This window comes from Lotus japonicus, chromosome 5 (genome assembly GCF_012489685.1).
Source record: "Lotus japonicus ecotype B-129 chromosome 5, LjGifu_v1.2".
In the NCBI taxonomy this organism is placed as follows: Eukaryota; Viridiplantae; Streptophyta; class Magnoliopsida; order Fabales; family Fabaceae; genus Lotus; species Lotus japonicus.
In genome coordinates this window covers 10,631,925-10,650,506 of record NC_080045.1, presented here as the reverse complement: position 1 = coordinate 10,650,506, position 18,582 = coordinate 10,631,925, and the positions used below count along the sequence as shown (strand labels likewise).

The 18,582-nt window shown below is 37.6% G+C and overlaps 1 protein-coding gene across 1 annotated transcript; it reads right to left on the bottom strand.

The window, feature by feature from the left end:
* Nucleotides 1-5,014: 5,014 nt before the first annotated feature.
* Nucleotides 5,015-14,312, bottom strand: LOC130720167 (uncharacterized). Its single transcript, XM_057570783.1, has 5 exons — nucleotides 14,085-14,312; nucleotides 11,414-13,930; nucleotides 9,505-11,217; nucleotides 6,292-6,523; nucleotides 5,015-6,202 (listed from the first exon to the last, which is right to left on the bottom strand). Exons 2-5 carry the CDS (start codon nucleotides 13,850-13,852, stop codon nucleotides 5,610-5,612), a joined length of 4,977 nt encoding a protein of 1,658 aa, XP_057426766.1. The 5' UTR covers nucleotides 13,853-13,930; nucleotides 14,085-14,312; the 3' UTR covers nucleotides 5,015-5,609.
* Between the last annotated feature and the right edge of the window lie 4,270 nt (nucleotides 14,313-18,582).

Sequence of the window (18,582 nt, the reverse complement as noted above, 5' to 3'; positions counted from 1 at the left end):
TTTGGTTCCCTAGGTTTGAAAAATGTGCAAACAGAGTCCCTCACGTTTAAAAATAGCATTTTGCTACCCCCACGTTAGTCTCCGTTAACAGTTTTTGTCCCCCAACAATTTTCCATCCAAAAACTAACGGTTTTAGCTGATGTGAAATTTTTAATAAAATTTAAATGGATAAAATTAATTAAAAATAAAAATCCTTTAATAATTAATGAAATTGTTTAACAAATTAAAACATTCTTCTTCACGTTCAAAACCAAACACCATCTTCCAGATCAGGAAAAAAATAACAAACGAACTTCATCTTCTCATCTTCTTCTCCATTTTCTCTCTCTCTTCTTGTTCTTCATTTCTCTCTGATTGTTTCTTCTTCTGCGATCTAACCCCATCAAAACCCTAACCCCAACCTCCCACTCTCCAATCATGAGGAAGAGATCAAGTGAGAGAGTCCTCCGTGGTTAATCCCTTTCCCTAAGCACCTCCACCCGCGCCGCCGCCGCCACCTCTGGGTTCGCAGCGCCGCTGTTCCATGGATCTCCACTCCGCGAAGTGCCGCACCATCACACCTTCGCCGAGCCTCCAGATCTCTAGAATCTGGGAGACTTGGGTCGGTTCGATTCAGATGCAGGACTGGGTTTGGTGGATGAGGCTTGTAGGGGTGGCCGAGTCTCCAGATCTCTAGAACCCTCTTGCTAGGTTTAGGGCTTGTACTCGTGTGTGGTTTGTGTTAATTGAATCGGATCTTCTTCTTCCCTTCCAAGTTGCAAGTGGCGCGATTACAGTGGCAGTTTGGGTTGGTTGGTTGAGAGGGAATATAAGGAATGAAAGCAATTAAGATCTGGGTTCTTCTGTCTTTAATCTTTGATTTGCTCTCTTTGCCTTTGATCTCAATCCTTTGTTGTTGGGTCAGAATGCTTGGCTGATGTTCTGTGTTCTTGGATCCTTTTGTTGCTGCCGGTTTTCCTTCCCCCGTTCCTCTTTGCTGTTATTTTGCTGCTTTTGAGTATTCGTGGTGCTTTCCTTCCCTTATCTGGGTTTATTTTGAGATTCTAGTGAAGATGAAGATGAAGAAATCTGGGTTAGATGAAGAAATTTGGGTTGGTTTTATTTTTTACTAGAAATGTATGAACATGAAGATGTAAAGATGAATGATTAAGATTTTTTTTGAACATAATGAATGATGAAGATGAAGAAATATGAATTGTAGTGTTTATTTTTAATTAATAATTTTATTTTATTTTATTTTAATTGTTAATTGTATATGTGGAATTTTATTCTCTCTCCTAATTTAATGCCAGCTCAATTAAAAAATTCCACATCAGCTAAAACTGTTAGGTTTTTGAAGGAAAGTTGATGGGGGACCAAAATTGTTAACGGAGACTAACGTGGGGGTAGCGAAATGTTATTTTTAAACGTGAGGGACTCAGTTTGCACATTTTTCAAACCTGGGGGACCAAAAGTGCTAATAAGCCTAAAATGTAATTTTAGGGTGTGCAAAAAGCAAGACCCTCATTTGAGTTGGGGTTGGGCCGACTGTGACTAATGGGTTCCCTGCACAAGGCTAGAAATCCAAGATTCTATAAAATCACTAAATCTCAATTTCCTGCATCATTTCGCCGAAATTCGTTGTCATTTTCAAGTTTGAATATCATTCCCTCTTAACCTAGAAAAAAAATCTTAGATGCTCTCTGATATCCAAAAATTCATACAACATTTTCTCATCATGTGTTTCAAAATCCCTAAATCTTTGTTACCTTTTCCTCATTCTCATGGATGTAAGCATATCAACCCTCGATAGGGGTAAGAATCGTAAAGGTATGATTTCTTCTTTTAATTATCCCTAAATATCAATTGTTCCTAGATATCTCTTGAATTAATTGTTGTAATCAAGGTTTTAAATTGTGATCCTGATTGCGGTTGTGATTGTATTTGTGGTTACACCACAGTTTGCATTATGGAAAATGATTAACAATCGTGATTGTTTCGATCACAATTGCAGGGTGATGCAGTCACACGGACCTTCGGCCGTGACAATACTATCACAAACGTGATCCCAGATCATGACTGAAATTCATGACCAAAAGACGAATTTTGTTTACAAAGCCTCATCCTCCTTCCTGATAAAGATTCTCATGACATGGAGGTTAGTTCAAATGAAAATTAGGTTTGGAGGCATTAAAGTATTTATTGATAGTGGATTACTCATTTGATTACGATGTTCATACTCATATTTTTTCTTGATTCTCATTATATACCTAATTAAATAAAATTTATTTAAACAATTGATTATGAATTCTCAATATTTCTTCAAACTTAAGGTGGTCTTTAACCTACATTGATAGTGGACAAAGGCAATATGGTCTATCTTATTATATTTGGTTACACCTTCTTTAACATAATTTAAATGCATCTTTCTACTGCTACCATGTCTTATTTTAATTTTATTATGCACCAAACACATAACACAACTTGTGTTTTATGTCTTCTCTAATATGTTTATTAAACTCTACCTTGTACTTAGTTTTACATATTTTTGTTTGAAACTTGTTTTACATCATAAAAGCAATTGAAATTAGAATAGTATCAAATTTATTGAAGTTGGAATGATTATGAAAATTTTAATGTGTGGATAGCATATATATCTATATCTGTGTGTGTGTGCTAGTCAATTTTTCCACATTAGAAAAATTTCCTCCAAGATTTCGTCCTCTTTTTATCTTATATTCTTTATTATACATTAAATATACACCATTCAAACTTCAATTCATGTCCTCACATTATTTGTTGTGCTATTAAAATTTCCTCATGTATCAACTCCAACATTTTGTCATCTTTTTATCTTCCATATTTTAATATTATAGTTACCAATCAAAACTCTGAGAAAACCTTATTATCTATCATACAATCTTACAAGGATGTCCTTGTTGCTTTTCAAAAAAATCGATTACTCAATCCAAAGTTTGGTTGAGTCCCATATTTGAAAAGTATATGTTTCCCTATGATGAAAAGAAACTATTAAAAGATCAAGTAAAATAAATAAATAAACGTAAAGATCAGTTTTACGTTGAATGCATAAAGAAAAAGAAAAGGTCGACTTCTCTTTTTTGTCAATAAAAGTTGACTTATTTTAGCTTAGAGCAGGGTTGCTTAAATCCAGTTGGCAACTTAAGCAACGTTGGTTATTTTTGAGCATCACTGGAGCAACATGACGTGGCAGTTGGGTTGCTTAAATTTAAGCAACGGTTGCTTATTTTCTCTCTCCTTACTTTTTTGACAAAAAAATCATATTTTCTCTTTCATTCATGTACTTATATAGTGTCATTACCTTAAAATAATATAAATATAAGAGGTATAATGGAACACAACTAAAAGTAAACTAAGCAACCGTGGTTGGAGCGAATTCTGCTTGGGTTGCTTAAATCCTATGTGTCAGTCTGAACCCACCGAAATAGTTTTTAAGCAATCCAACTAGCAACTCTTACATTTATTATATTTATTATGGATTTAGATCAAGGGACCTATTTTACTGTGGGTCTATAAGGCCAATCTAATCATACCAACTGCGTAATTTTACCTTTTTATAGGTTACTGACAACTTTATCGATGATTCTAGTAATAACCTTTATATTAAGGGTTTGCACATCACTTTCATCACATATCACTTCTATTTTCTTCTCTTATTATTTTGACCTGTTTAAGTTTATGTTTTTTTATATTACTTTCTAATTTTTGTTTTTCGTTTTGTAGTTTAAATATGCAGGTTTTAACGAAGCTTCTCTACAATGTCTTGCACCTCATGAAGGTTAGTAATTTATGGTTATTATATACATCATTATATAATGTGAGCATGTGTAATTATACCAAGCATGGAATTTATATGTCTGATGATCTATAACCACACTTTTATAAAATTGCATAAGTTTATAATATATGTCTTGTATAGCTGTAATTATATTCAGAGGTGTATATTTTTTATCAAACGCAAGTGACTTGTACTGAGGATGATATCTTAGTTTATCGAAGTTTTTACATGTATAGAAATGGAAAGAATACTACTCGGAATATGATCACAAACATCTTAAAGAAGCACAAAGTAAGGGTGTTCGTAGGACGGGTTCAACTTGACTTTTACCCGACCCTAAATATTGGTTGGGTCAGTTTTTAAACCCGAACCCGTCCCTAGACCCGATAGGTGTGGGTTCAACATAGGTCGGGTCACAAAAGGACGAGTTCGGGCAGGCCCGAATGAGAAATTGAATGTAAATTTCAAATTTCAATAAGGAATTATGAATACTTATCATTTTGTAGAAAATTAATTTCCTATCCTATAAATGAATTATGGAAGAAACTACATAGAAGTAAAGTTTTTCATAACAAAATACTAAACTAGAACAAAAAATTTAAATGTAGTTCACTTTGAAACTTAACAATTAATGAAAATATACAAAATCATATTTTGAGGTTAGTAGGTAAAGAGAGTTGTGGGATGGATTGAATTTGACTTTTACCGACCCTAAATATGGATAGGGTCCAGTTTTTAAACCCGAACTTATCCCTAGACCCGAAGAAATCCGACGAGATGCGGGTCTAAGGGACATGGGCCAGGACGGGTCAATGGACAGGGTCGGGCCCTGTACACCCCTAACCCTAAGGTGGTAAAAAAGTAATCACATGTACAAAATAAAACAATTCATTTTTTTTTGGTCAAAATAAAACAATTCATTATTCCTACAGATAACATACCCCTGCTTCATGGGCCTACACTAGGATTTCTCTATTTTTGAACGCAGTTATAATACATGAAATACTAACAATACAAACACATCATTATATTTTAGAAAAGAGAAATATTATATCACATGTATAACTTCTCTACTCCTCACTTCTGTCCAGGTCTCTAAAACCCTTGATGCTTTATCAAACATTTTCCTCTAGAAAATAGCTATGATACATATCACATGCCCATTCTCTAACCATGAAAGTTCGTACTTGAACCCAATGGTTGAGATATATTTCTCACTATCATAAATCCCTCCAGGGTTCAAATATATTAATTCTTAAAATTAATATTCTCCCCCGAACTAACGGATATGAACGGAACGATTAACTTTGGCAAGACATGGGCCATAAAATAACAGGTGGTTTGTGAATCACGCACTATTTACCTAAAACTAAATAACGGCGAAATTTCTGTTCAAACTGGTGTTGTATTATTTGGCCGATTTCTATTTTCATGTTGAATGTTTAAAACTGAGAAGGGGAGCGAGAGCTTAAAGGGGGCAAAAAGGGAGGGGGGGAATCTGTACAAATTATAGGTAGCCAAAAATTCAGACCTATACCATGCCTATCAATGCAACAGTTGATGAATTGAGCAGATCTCAAGCTGGAAAAGTTTCTGCTAGACAATGATCGAGAGATGAACTTTGCTGCAACAAAATCTCCTCCGCCTCACTGAACTCGGCTCTCATGAAGGAATATCTGGAAAATGAAAAAAGGCCACAACTCTTGACAAAGTAAACCAGATGCCATGTCTAGCAAAAACAATGCCAAACCTAATTGCTTGCCTCTTCACATCTACACAGCAAACAGGAAGGATGCTTGAATTTTTCAGAGCGTCAGGTACTTGTTGTACTACTATCACCAACCGAGTCCTCAGAACCTTTCATTGCTTCAGCAGCCATAAGAGCAACCACAGCCTTGTGAATAGCTAGATCTGCTCTATAATGCAATCTCTGAGCCCTCTGTCTTTTTAGCTGCGCCATTTTGCGTGCATGCTGAGCAGCACCTGAGGCATCACGCAATTTAAACTCATCATGGTCTGAACCATCCATTTGCTCAATCCCATGCCTCTGAGGGCCATCTGGTAGGTACTGCCTGTGACCTGGCAAGTCATAATCGCCCATGTTCCATCTAGTAACTCCATTTCTCTTTCCTGACAATGACATTCTCTGATTATAAGCTGTTGTCTGTGCAACGTTTTGATACATATAGGACCCAAATTTCTTGGACTTGCTCCTGTGAGATTTTGGATTGTGATTTCTGTAGTACCCATCGTTGCTCGCAGAATAATATCTCATGTTGAAAGCATCCCGTGGTGAGAATAACCTAGGAGATGTCTGGGGCAATGGGGAATCATCCAAAGAATCATAACTATGGCCTGGGTATACAAACTTATCATCACCATATGCTATGCCATTCAATCTTCTTCCTGAGTTTACAACAATTAGATGTAAGGAGAAAGTTCTTAATTAGTTCTCAAGTGTAATAATACTAAATCAACTCAAACCAAATACTCACCAAAAGGGTGGAAGCTATCAGTATGCCCAGAGACTGAAATTCTCTTTTGTGATCGACTTCTAAATCCCTTGTTCAGTGATTCCAAACCCCTTGGTTTCAAACAGAACGCAAACATGGGTGGCTTCTCCAAAGTCACAACCTTATCCAGCCCTCCATTAGAAGAGAGGTTGCTCTTCGTCAGGGCTGCTTCCCACTCCTTCACTTCTTGTTGATATCTTTCCCACAGAGGCGGCTGAAATGAGCAAAAGAAAAATTGTTAAGGTAATATTTCATACAAACAATAGCCAAGCATAAACATATGTACAGAAGAAGACAGGCCACAGGCCTCATCCAGAAAAGGCAAGGTAAATTACTTAAGTCAACAAGCTTTCAGCCAATCAAAAATAAAATTATTAACACTTAGCAATTTTAGTGAACCTTCCAAAGCTGTATCCAGCACTATAATTTATGCAAAAAACATATAAAAATTGTAACGCAACCATTTAACTAAGAAACTGACACCTGAATCAACTCTGTTAATAAAAATATCCAACTAAATCATCCTAACCCCAAAAACCCAACTCGTTAAAAAACAAACACTTACCATTCAATGACATGCACAACAACAGATATGTTTTATTTGGCATTCTTTTAGCAGTGTGATGTTTAGTGGGGCATTGAAGTGTTTAGAAACAAAATATGTAGTTTTCTAAACATGTTTGTTTACTCTAACTTTGACGAATACAAGTTGTCAAAAAAAAAGGTTGAGCGACATGCATTTCAAGAAGTATGGAGGGGAAGAATTCAGATTCTAGAGACTTAAACACATGACTTATAGGAGCTCATAGAGCAGAAGAATAAGGGCTCGTGATTTGGGTGCAAGGAGACATATCACCGCAAACACAATGATTTCAATGCCCTAAGAAGTCACTGATTATGATAATTTCAGGAGAGTGGGAAATGGCTGAACGAGGAAGGAGAAATTATTATTTAGGAAATCAAGCGATATATACAGAAGAACCAGTGTAACATTACGGATTCAATTGGGATCACAAGTTCAGTGCATACATACACAAACACAATGTAATTGGAAGGTAGAGTTAACTGGTATTCTATTAATGGTTCTTGTGGACAATAAAGATAGCGACAATTTTATTGTTTCACTAGTTGTCTTGACATTAAGACTTGAGGTTGACATTACAAAATAGCTCGGAGTTAGGTTCGGGGATGGACAACAAGTTGTTACCCAAGGTAGTTCCAATGCAAGTAGGGAACTTAGAGCTCATGTCAGATGCTTATGTTCTTAACTTGGATCGTATCAATGTAATTCTTAGAGTGGCAGTGCTCAAGACATGGGGGAAGGTAACAGTTGATTGGCGGGAGATGACTATGTCCTTTTATTGGGGCAGCAACACAATATAGTGCAATTAAAAGGCTCAAAAGGCCCCTCACATGTGAGAAAAAGGAGGGTAGTGTTGTACTTCTCAGCCTCTATACTTCTGTATGTGGGTGCCGTTACTCATGAAGTTGATGGATTGTTACGGAATATGGTGATTTAAGCTAGAACAGGACACTCACAATCTCTCGCCAGGATGCATCAAAGAAAGGTATGAAGGCAGTTCGCATGCAGCATGGTAAGCCCATTGCTTTCTTTAGTAAGGCGTTCTCAGATAGTCACCTAATGAAATATGGATTAGAAAGAATTGATAGCAATGGTGTTGGCCATTGTTTTTCTATAGTCACCAAAAATGTAAATAATGGTGTTGGCGCAAAAAATAGCAGATTACAATAGGATATCATTACATTATCATATCTTGTCTCCTTATCATGACCACCAAACGGGCCCTTAAAGGATAGAGATGAAGCACTCAATTAAAGAGGCCCACTCTGTAGAAGGTATATTCTAGGATAAGGAAATATACAAGTGTGGCTGTTAGTTAGAAAAGGAGCGAATTCTGATAGCAGAGGCCAGTGAAAGAAGTTTATAGGGGAAAGTGAGGCGAGAGAGGGAGGAAGGAAAGAGGTTTAAGTAACATCGTAAGAGTAGAGATTTTTCTCTTGGAGTTGAAGCTCTGGGGAGGCACAGTCAGTATCTTACTGGGTGTAACTCATTCTATTACAAGAAAAAATTCTGTTTCTTTTTTAGATCTATCAATTTCTCTCCTATCTATTAAGAAACTGATTGTGCATCAAGCAACTTGCTGTTTTTCTTTGAGATCAATCAATTTCTCTCCAGTCTATTAAGAACCTGATTTTGCATCAAGCAACTTGCACAGGGTCAACTACAACCTACAATTTAAAGACAACCTGCATAATCAAGATCATGCAAACATCCTATTGTAATAATTAACAACAGTGTCTTATGCTACTAGGTGGGGTTATTGTCAAGGAAGCACAGATACGACACTGTTGCAGATAGAAAAAATTTACAATAGTACATGAGATTGGCTATGGTAAAACATAATAGCACAAATCTTAAATTAGAAAAGAAAATCAGTGTCAAAATATTAGTATAAGGAATTAATGTTATAATAATAATAAAAGTATCATTTATATGATGTGTACTATTTCCAGTTGTATGGTATGAAATTCAAACTTAAATAAATAATAAAGTCCAGCACTAGCTAGTAGCATCAGAAGTGACAGTAAAATGTTTGTGACATCTACGTGTCCCATAGCAATAAATTACTCTATAAACAAAAACAATGGCAGAATGACAGAGTAACAGATCCAAATTTGGAGATGTGATGCAATTTCAATCCACTCATATGTTTTGTTGTGCTGTAGTATGATTCTGCAAAAAACACGTCTCAATTCATTTTATGTTATTACCGCCAATAATAATGACTGTTCACTCCTTAATAAAATGAACAAATATCAAATAGTTGGTAGAAATCCAAATAAGATGATGTAGACCTGGAAGCCACCACATCAATTCTACAAAACGCATCTAAACTATCAAGTAGAACAACAAGTAACATTCACCAAATACAATGGCTCAGAACACTTAGTTTTAGATTTAAAAGGCCCCTTAGACATTATATATTAAGTGTAACAGAGCTAAAGATCACCCCGTTACAAATCTCTCGTGCCTCCCCCTTCTCTCAGCCTCCTCTTCAAGTATTTCAGCAAGGCTAGTCTATTATTCAATGTGAAGACACCGAATGGGGCCAGAGATATTCCTAAGACTTAAATGATCATAACATGAACAAGAAATGTCATTTGAACAAGTACCTGAAGGTGCCGTATTAAAGCCATCCCCTTCTTCTTCCTTCTCTGCTGCCAATGGTCGTAAATGATTTTGACTACACACAGAGGCCCAACATTAATCATGAGTTCCTCTATTTCGTTAGGTGAAAACTGATCGCGCATCTGAGTGTATGCAGCCTTTTCAAACATGTCCATTGTCTTCTCGAACATCTCCTCTGAGATCCCATTCAAGTCACAGTTAAGATCTTCAGAATGTCTAACATTTGAAATCCACTGCTCATCCTCACTATCCATGTCATACAGAACACGGGATGGATCCAGGGCCATCTCAACATCTGTGTCAACCTGTCGGAAATACTTAGAGCTTCGAATAAAATTTACCTCAGATCCATAATCATCATTTTCTTCGATCAAGTGAACACCAGGAATAGGTATGTTTTTAACTGAAGCAGCACGGATGTTCCGGTTGTGGCATTCCTCGTGCATCTCCTTGAAAAGGGTCCACTGACTCCTATCTGGGAATTCCAAGATCCAATCCTTCCCTCCTTTCCACATCATAGCATGTGTGTAACGATTTGTTGATCCAGGTTGCATAAACTGATGTGCTTTGTATGAATACCTTGTAACTCCTAAGAGTTTTACGGAGAGTTTCCACTCATTATGGTCAAACAGCTCTAGTACAACTTGGGCCCCAGATTCTCTCCAACCTTTATCACCAAGAGTGATCAAGACATTCACATCACAAGATAAGCATTCAAAATTCTTTTCAGGGCCCCTAGCAACATCTGATGACTTCTTCTCACTAGCTTTTCTAATTCGTTTGTGAGGAAGCCCTTTCTGATGATGGTTTCTGTGCCTTGAACTATATTCATACCCTGCAAAAGGCACTGAATATGATACCTGTGTCCGTGGCTTTTTGGGTCCATTGCTAAAATCATTGTAAATAGAGTCAGCCTTGACATCAGACCACCCATGTGACTGGAATCCCAATGACAAGGAACTATTCCGACTCCGATGCCAAGAGCTTCTTGGACCAGTTGGATTGGAGCTTGGTACACCTCCATTAATATTCCAAGAGAAATCAGGAGAGTTTTGAGCATTAGGTTTCTCAAATTCATCAACTGAAGGAATTTGGACATTGAGATCGCCCATAAAAGAATGAGAATCAGCCTTATCCTGGTGTATTAGAGAATTCGAAGGTAAAGAGTCCAGCTTTAGTGCAGAATGATGGGATTGCCACTTTGATAAGTCAATAGTGCCACGTTTCTCAGAACCATTGGAAATAGAAGTTTCAGCACCTTTTAGGCCAATGTTCTGGTAATTTTGAGATAAAACTTGATCACTACAAGTAGAGGAACCAATTACCTGATCTAAATCAGCTCCAGACGATGCACCACCTGCAGCATCATTTGGCAATGCCATCACACCTTTCCTGAGAATAATTTCTGTATTCCGGTTTGAGCAATCATCAATGCTTGAACAGTCATCTGTCACCAAACCAGAATCTTCCTGATCATCATTTGGTGCAAGATTACAAGTGCTAATTTGAGCTGTCGACTGCTCCATCAACAACTTAAGATGCAAACAGAGAAAAAATGAAGGTGCAGCAGCAAAAGAAAGAGCAAATGGAGGAAGCTTCCTCTCGCCAGCATGAGAAGACTGATGAGTTTCAACTGGAGCGGACATTTTGGAAGCACCCATGATGTTAATCCCTTGCCTACTCCTCGTGCGCACGACCTGTTCATGCAGAAGTTGAATGATTTGATTTACAATAGAGCCTAACATAAGCTAACTAGTAGTGAATTTTGGAAGTTTTGATACAATATACAGTGTTGAAAAATAGCAGCAAGTGTTAAATATGACAAATAAATTCTTTCAAAGGGTTAAGACTGGAAATATCAATCGGGAAATATAGAAAAATGAGAACAAGTACCTTGAATGATGAGGACTCACTGATGGAAGTCCTTGGGAACTCACTGTACCCATTTTGAAGCGCCTGAATATTATCATATGTGCACTCAGAAAGATGGAGCTGCTTACTGAGCTGGCAATGCCTCTTAAGCTTAGAATCTAAGAACACCCACTGTGAATTCTTCACTCTAGAGAAATTATAGAGTACAAACACAAGTGGCTTCTTAATAACATGAAGACTGGAAAACTTGAATCCAATAGATGTAACTGGCAGCTGCAAGTCAGACATCCCTCGGCACACAGGTTGACGAAATACCCTAAGGACAAAAAAGACAAAGGCTGCAGCCATCTTCAAGCAGCCTTCAAATAATAGCAATCTTAACCCAACCACATTATCAACAAAAAGCATCTCCAAACTAACTCTTGGCCATGTGGTCATAACTGCACCACACTGAAACAGCAGAGCAGCATAGGGTAACCACAAATTCTCTGATTGGAAAGCTTCATTCAAAACCAAACGTATTGGAAATTTTAAGTCAAATTTGAATGAAGCTAACTCCATCTCCCAAAATATTTTAGATACTCCCTCATTGTAAGTGAAGTACAATGGCCCTTGAATCTCAACCCTCCCACTCGGTTCTTTTACATTCTGAACCCGTCCAGCCAAAAGATCAAAGGAAACAGAACATGGTGAGCTTATACTAACATGGTTACCCTCAGGAACATGAGGGGATATGGGAGCTGACCTTCGAAACCGTTTTCTAAAATACACAATAGGCTTCTTGTCATCTTTAGTGCAAGTGGAGCTTTGCAATGAGAACTTTTCCCTAAAATTATCACCTAACTTATCATGTGATACAGAATCACTAGACAAATTATTTTCAACATCCCGCAAGGAATTCTTAGCTGCATGCCCTTTTACTGCGACAGGTTCATCATATAACAATGATGAGGTCGTACTTGGAAGCATAACAGAAGTTTTCTGTTTCTTACCACCATGACAAGAAGACTTAAGCCGATGAGAAGATCGAGCCAACCACGAAATTATAGGCTGCGAATCCATAGAACTCCCACCACAACTATCTTCCCCTGTAATCTCCTCTCTTTGCCTCTTTCTTCTGGACTTGCTGACATTTTGCTGATCAGAACTTCTACGTTTTGCTAAAGCTCTTCCCCCTTTTGCACTTCCAGGAACTTCACAACGAAGTAACAGGAGTTTGAACCTCTCAGTTTGGAGATTAATCCATTCTTCATCTCGATCATCATACTTGATATGGTGAAGCTTTTTTACTTCATCATAGTCATTTACAAGGCCAAAATACCAACTCTGGTCCAAAGGCCAAAATACTTTAATTCTTTTGTTCAGTAGCCAATATGCATCCACATCAGCATACAGAATTTCATAGAAGTGACGCCTCTTCCTGGTACCCTTGTCATTGTGTTGTTTCCTTGGCCTCAGAGTTCTGCCAGCAGCATCAACTGATGCTGATTCTGAGCCCGACCGAGACTTCGACCCACGATTAACAGTATTTCGACCAGAAGATAGCAAAAAGGACAAACCATTTGCTGATGGCATTGGAGAAGACTTGCCACTAGAAGAAAAGCCAGTACAGCTCGGATCAAACCTTGAAGAAAGCATCCTTGCTGCATTCTCCTCAAGATTTTCCTCATCATCTTCCTGCAAATCATCAGATATTTTACAACTATCAATGAAAGGCTCGGCAGCCTTTTCGGGAACCCTAATTCTATCTGAAGCCAAAGCCTTTCGTTTCCTAACCTTCTTCTTTGTCTTTGTTAAAGAGGAATCACCACTATTTACAACAGAATGAGAGGCACGATCCCCATTCCCCTTGATATGCTGAACTGAAACTGAATCACTATTGCCGTTTTCTTTAAATTCATCTAAATATTTAATCTTTGAAGAATCAGCCACCCCCTTACCCAAATCATCACTACCTAACTTAGGCACCTGACTGTCATGGTCAATTGTACCACTAGCCTGCCCTACCAGATTCGATGCTTGACCAACTTGGGATTTCTTCCGCCCCACAAAATTCCTCTTACGCTTGGGAATACAAACGCCATCACCACCAACACTAAGTGGAGCTCTATTGAGCCCACTACCGCCACTCAATCTCTGACTCAGCCCCAACTTCAATTCAGGCAAATCTTTTCCACCAGAACTCGGCCTTTGCTGACCTTCCTCATCAACCCCCTTCTTCCTGCTACCATCAGCATTTTCTAAGCTACTCAGCGACACTTCCTTCCTAGCCCTCTTTCTCTTGAATCTCTTCTCATCACCACCACCCCCTGGACTACTACTACTACTAGCTGTCTTCTGCAAGCTCTTTTTGGAACCACTCTCTTCAGTCAATTTTGATTTATATAAACTTTTAAGATCAAGGGATCTCGATTTCTTGGGAATTGCAGTGCCATTGGAGTTCTCTTCTCTACCTTCCATGAACAATCAACAAAACTCAGACCAAAATTCCCCCAGTTTTCACATTCCATCATACATGCCGGTGCATTTTCTTCAGATCTGAAACACCAAACCGACAACAACAACAAAAATCACAACCAAATCCCTCAACAAACCCAAAACCAAAATCAACACACCCAACCCACATGCATTGTGATTACTGCAGAATCAAACAACAACCAAAACTAAAATCCACAAAATTCGAATGACATACCTCAAAAACCACACCACGAACCAGAAATTCCGATGATCAACGCAGCGAATTCACGAATTAGGGTTTGAGATTGAGAATCCCATCGCCGGCGATTTTGAAACCCTAACAGAATCCCCGATTTTGAAAATAAAATTCCAATTGATTTTGATTCCTCGTGTTTGTTTTTTAATTTTATTTTGTTTTTGTTCTGATATTTTAACCGCGAGAGAGCTAGGGTTCTGGTTTCACGAGGTAAAGAGTTTATATCGAAAATACACAGAAATTGGACACGTAGAAATGGAAATGAGGTTGGGCTGATAATGGCGTACACCGCTTCAGAATGTGGGTTATACTGCACCGCTTAAGATTGCCGTTGGATATAGGATTCTAGTTTTCAACGGTTAAGATGAAACTTGTTTAACGGTAGGTGACGGGTTCTTATGACATTCTGACTATATTGCAAGTTGGTACCTTTTGACTAAATATTTAACTTCCCAACCCATGCTGTTTTTTTTACATGGAAAATCTTTTTTTCTTTTGGAACTCCAAATATTAATATTAATATTAATAAAGAGGGAGATGATTAAGTTCGAGAATAGGAGAATGGAGATAACAAAAACAAAAATCTTCAACCATCTATAAGAATGCACAAACTCTAATCTATCCTATAAACAACAAGAACCTCCCTTAACAAAAGAAAAAACCAAAGAAGTAAAGCCAACAACAAGAGCAACCCTGTCACTCAGGGCAGCCGCCACTCCTCCATTTCATTTTCCAGGCCGCGGATAGCTGCCTCATCCCCAACCGTCAAATGTACAACCCACAAGCTTGCCAACCATCCACGCCATCATGGCTCGCGTCCAGTAACGACCACCTGGGGCGCTCCCAGAATCCAACGGAGCAAGACGAATCGAGGGTGTGATCGCACCAATGGAAGGGCGCTCGCCATCAACTGCAACCAAACTCGCACAAGAGGCCTGATTATAGTGAGGGGTTAGTGCATCAATCCAAGACTCAGAAAGATGTTGGGCGCACTTACAAAAAACTTGCATTTACCGCATCTCAATGAGACTAGCAGGGGTTCAAACCTGCAACCTGTCGGGTACGAGATTGTGTCATACTTCACTGGACCAACTCATTGAGGTTAACTCGTGCATTTATTAACATGGCAAGTAAAAAAAAAAGTTAATTTTTAAAAATCAAAAAGTTTGTTGTGCAAGTGAAATAAAAAATTCATAGGGCCATTTTGTTGTCCGACCCATTTTGTTTTAAAATTGGAAAAAAAAATCATGTTAAATATCTTGGATGTTTTAGGTAAAAATTATATTAAAATTTATAATCTCCTTAAAAGTTAAATTATAGATGATGTATTTTATAGAATATTGTTATTAAATGGGAAGTTAATTTATGTTATTTTATAAATATGTGGAAAAAACCTTCATTTGTCTTTAGTTGTTTTAGTACAATCAAAATGGCCCAAAAAATAGTTTTAGTTTTCAAGTTAAGAAGCGACTCAAGTTATCTCATGACAACTTAATTGAACAATATTATCGTTTGCACCCAAGACAACCTAAAAGTTCAATATTTTGAAGAGTATTGAATATCTAAAAAGAACGACACCAATATCTAAGATGAAATTAAAAGACATTTAAAATGTGTCATGAATGATAAGCTTGTAAGGCACATGTTAAAATATTATTGAGTTGTGTACGCTAGGGTAATATTTTCAACGGTAAAATGCTTGGCTCTCTTTTTAAATAATCACAGGAAATTCTACAACGACTAACCTTGCACATTGGGTGTGTTACGAAACAGACATTGACTGATTCATTTGTTTGACTACTTTTCTTCTCTTCTCGGCATCAGCAAATTAGTAATCAGACGTTTCGCAAGCCTTACCGATATTCAAGGGCCAACAATGCGGGAAAAAAAACATAATTAACATGTCGAGATTCATGCACTTAATGAGTGTGTGGAAAAAGAAAAGGAAACGCAATTAAAATAGCATTAAACAATGCATTACAAACTGATGAACTACATAATGGTTAATTAAATCTTTTGGTCATTCATCGGCGTTTGCGGTCCCACGATTATGTGTGATGAAAGCATAGTAGGTGGGACTTGAGAAGTCAAGAACAACATCTGGATGTTGGGAACTTAATTTAGTTTAAAGACCGCATCGGTGGGTCAAACTCTTGCGATAGCAAAAACATCAAAGCAAGTGGAGAATAAGAATGTTGTAATACATGTTAAGTCTAAACGTAGATACCTGAAAACTCCTTAAGTAGGTTTTGATCAATGCATAAGTTATAAGGATATCATGTAAGAAAGTACTTAACCGTAGTGTTCGAAATTTCAAGAAGAAATTTATTCAAGCAATATAAGTTCAAGAGATCATGAAGGCCAATACTAAATTGACTTTAGCATCGACTTTTGCTTCATTAGCGTCAACTTTTGGCCAATACTAATTAGCATTTTTCTTGTAATGTAAGGATAAAGAGCTACTTTGAAATGTCATTTTGAGGTCTCATATTCATCAACATGTTCACCATTGTCAAAAGGTGGGGTATTTCAAAAAATCTTCAGTTTGTTGGAAGGATTTATAAACTTAAACAATTTAAAACCCTTTATAACTAGTTTCTTAGAGGTTTAAATAAAAAAAAATATAAAGGGTAAATGCAAAGAAAAAATTAGGAAGATGCATGGGTAGGTGGCTATAATCTTAAAGAGGAGTTTCTAAAAAAAATTATTCATTAAAAAGATATAAATAAGTTCGTTGAATAAGTAAAACATTCACAACTCTTGTGGGCATGCTTTCGTGATGAAAAAGCTGTGGTGCTTGCTCTATGTCATCATGCTGGAAGGGGAATCGCCGCCTTTGATTCTTTGGAGTTGTTATAGTTGCGCAGGTTCCAGTCCTGAGATAGCAAAGTTGTTCCTCGTTGTATTTGTGAAGAATTTTTTAAGGGAGGTGAGCCTTACCTGATTCTTGACTGGCAGAGGGGTAAAATTATTGTTTGTTCCTCCCCCCGGCAAGATGACTTGTCCGAGGAACCTGTTATTAATGGTTATGTTGTTGGATAGCAACCGAGCTTTTGCTGCTTTTAAAACTTGTGCAATCGTTTTTTCTTCCCAGCAGCAAAGAAACTTGCTTGTTCATAAAGATTTATTTAGTGGGAATGAGTCTGCTGATCAATGGAAGATCAATTTATGAACACGGGGAACAGCGACACTTCTGAGCAGAATCCAGCCACTGAGGACCCATTTGAGGAGCTTCATTCTACTGAACTGGTCCCAAAGGAGTATTGAGTCTTGGTGGCAGCATAGCTGTTGGGGTATGTATTGGGTCTTTTATTCCAGAAAAAGCTTTTTCTTTTATGGATCTGTCATCGAACAAGCTGGGGTTTCAGCGTTGTTATGTTTGTGCCAAGGTGTTCTCGTGCCAGGTTGTAGAGCCATTGTTTGATTGGCTAGGATGATGATCCTTTGCTTAGGCTAGTTCTTTGCTCTATTTTGGGCACTCTTGTCCGGGGCTTTTGGTGTGTTCTGGGCTTGTCGATGGTGGTTATGGGAGTATGGTTCGGTTTTGTTCTGCTATCGGTCGATATCTTGTGCTAATTCGTGTCCCCCTAATGCCGAGATGAGGTTCTGTTTTTGTTGGGTTTGCGAGGCTTCCTTTCGCCGCATCTAGTCCCCGACATATTCCTCCTCTCGGTGGTCGTTATATGCTTGATTAGGGGTTAGGCCCTTATGGTTGTGGCTCTGGGTCAGTGTGCTACTTTGTAATGTTTTATGAGATGAGCTCGCATTTAGGTTTGCTATGTAGCATTTGGGGAACCTTTGCTCACATTGTTATGTGATATTTGTACTATCGATCATTATCTATCAATCAATTCTTCTATTTTCAAAAAAAAAAGTTTGAACTTAATTTTTAAATGATGGAGGAAATTTTACGTTTAAGATGAATAGATTCTATTAAAAATTTAAAACGTAAATTCTAGTTATAATTTCAAATAAGTAGAAGGGTGACGAGTGATTGTTGTGATACCTCAAAATTTTAAGCGGAATAAGTAATTTAGTTAGCTAGTTATTCTAATTGTTAGAAAAAAATTAACGTTATGATATTATAACTGTTACTAGATGATTATATAATATGTTACTACACATATTGCATAACAGAAAGTCATACACCAACCACCCATCAGCCTAGGTTAACAGTGTTGTACAAAAGTCATAGCTATATCTCCACTAGGCTAGTCAAAAGTCAGCATACATATTTTTCGCGCTACTATGTTAAGAGTCTATAAAGTTCCCCCAGTCAAGGTAAGGTATTGATGTAAGAAGACTTAGGGTAGGCAAAATGGCAGGTGGATGGATAATGGTTAGAGCAGTGTCTCCAACTATCACAGTGGGGCGAGAAGTGTCGTACGTAGGTGGATATGACAAGGTGAATAAGTCCAAAATACGACGCCACATTAGTCACAAGATCCTTAATCATTTGTCTTATGCCAATTGTGAT

Bases quoted from the DNA above. Each gene is read 5' to 3' on its own strand.
- LOC130720167 (XM_057570783.1), bottom strand. From the start codon at position 13,852: ATGGAAGGTAGAGAAGAGAACTCCAATGGCACTGCAATTCCCAAGAAA. The intron at 11,218-11,413 runs GTACTTGTTCTC...CTGCATGAACAG, and splicing joins GTGAGTCCTCATCATTCAAG to GTCGTGCGCACGAGGAGTAG. The intron at 6,203-6,291 runs GTGAGTATTTGG...TTGTAAACTCAG, and splicing joins TGATAGCTTCCACCCTTTTG to GAAGAAGATTGAATGGCATA.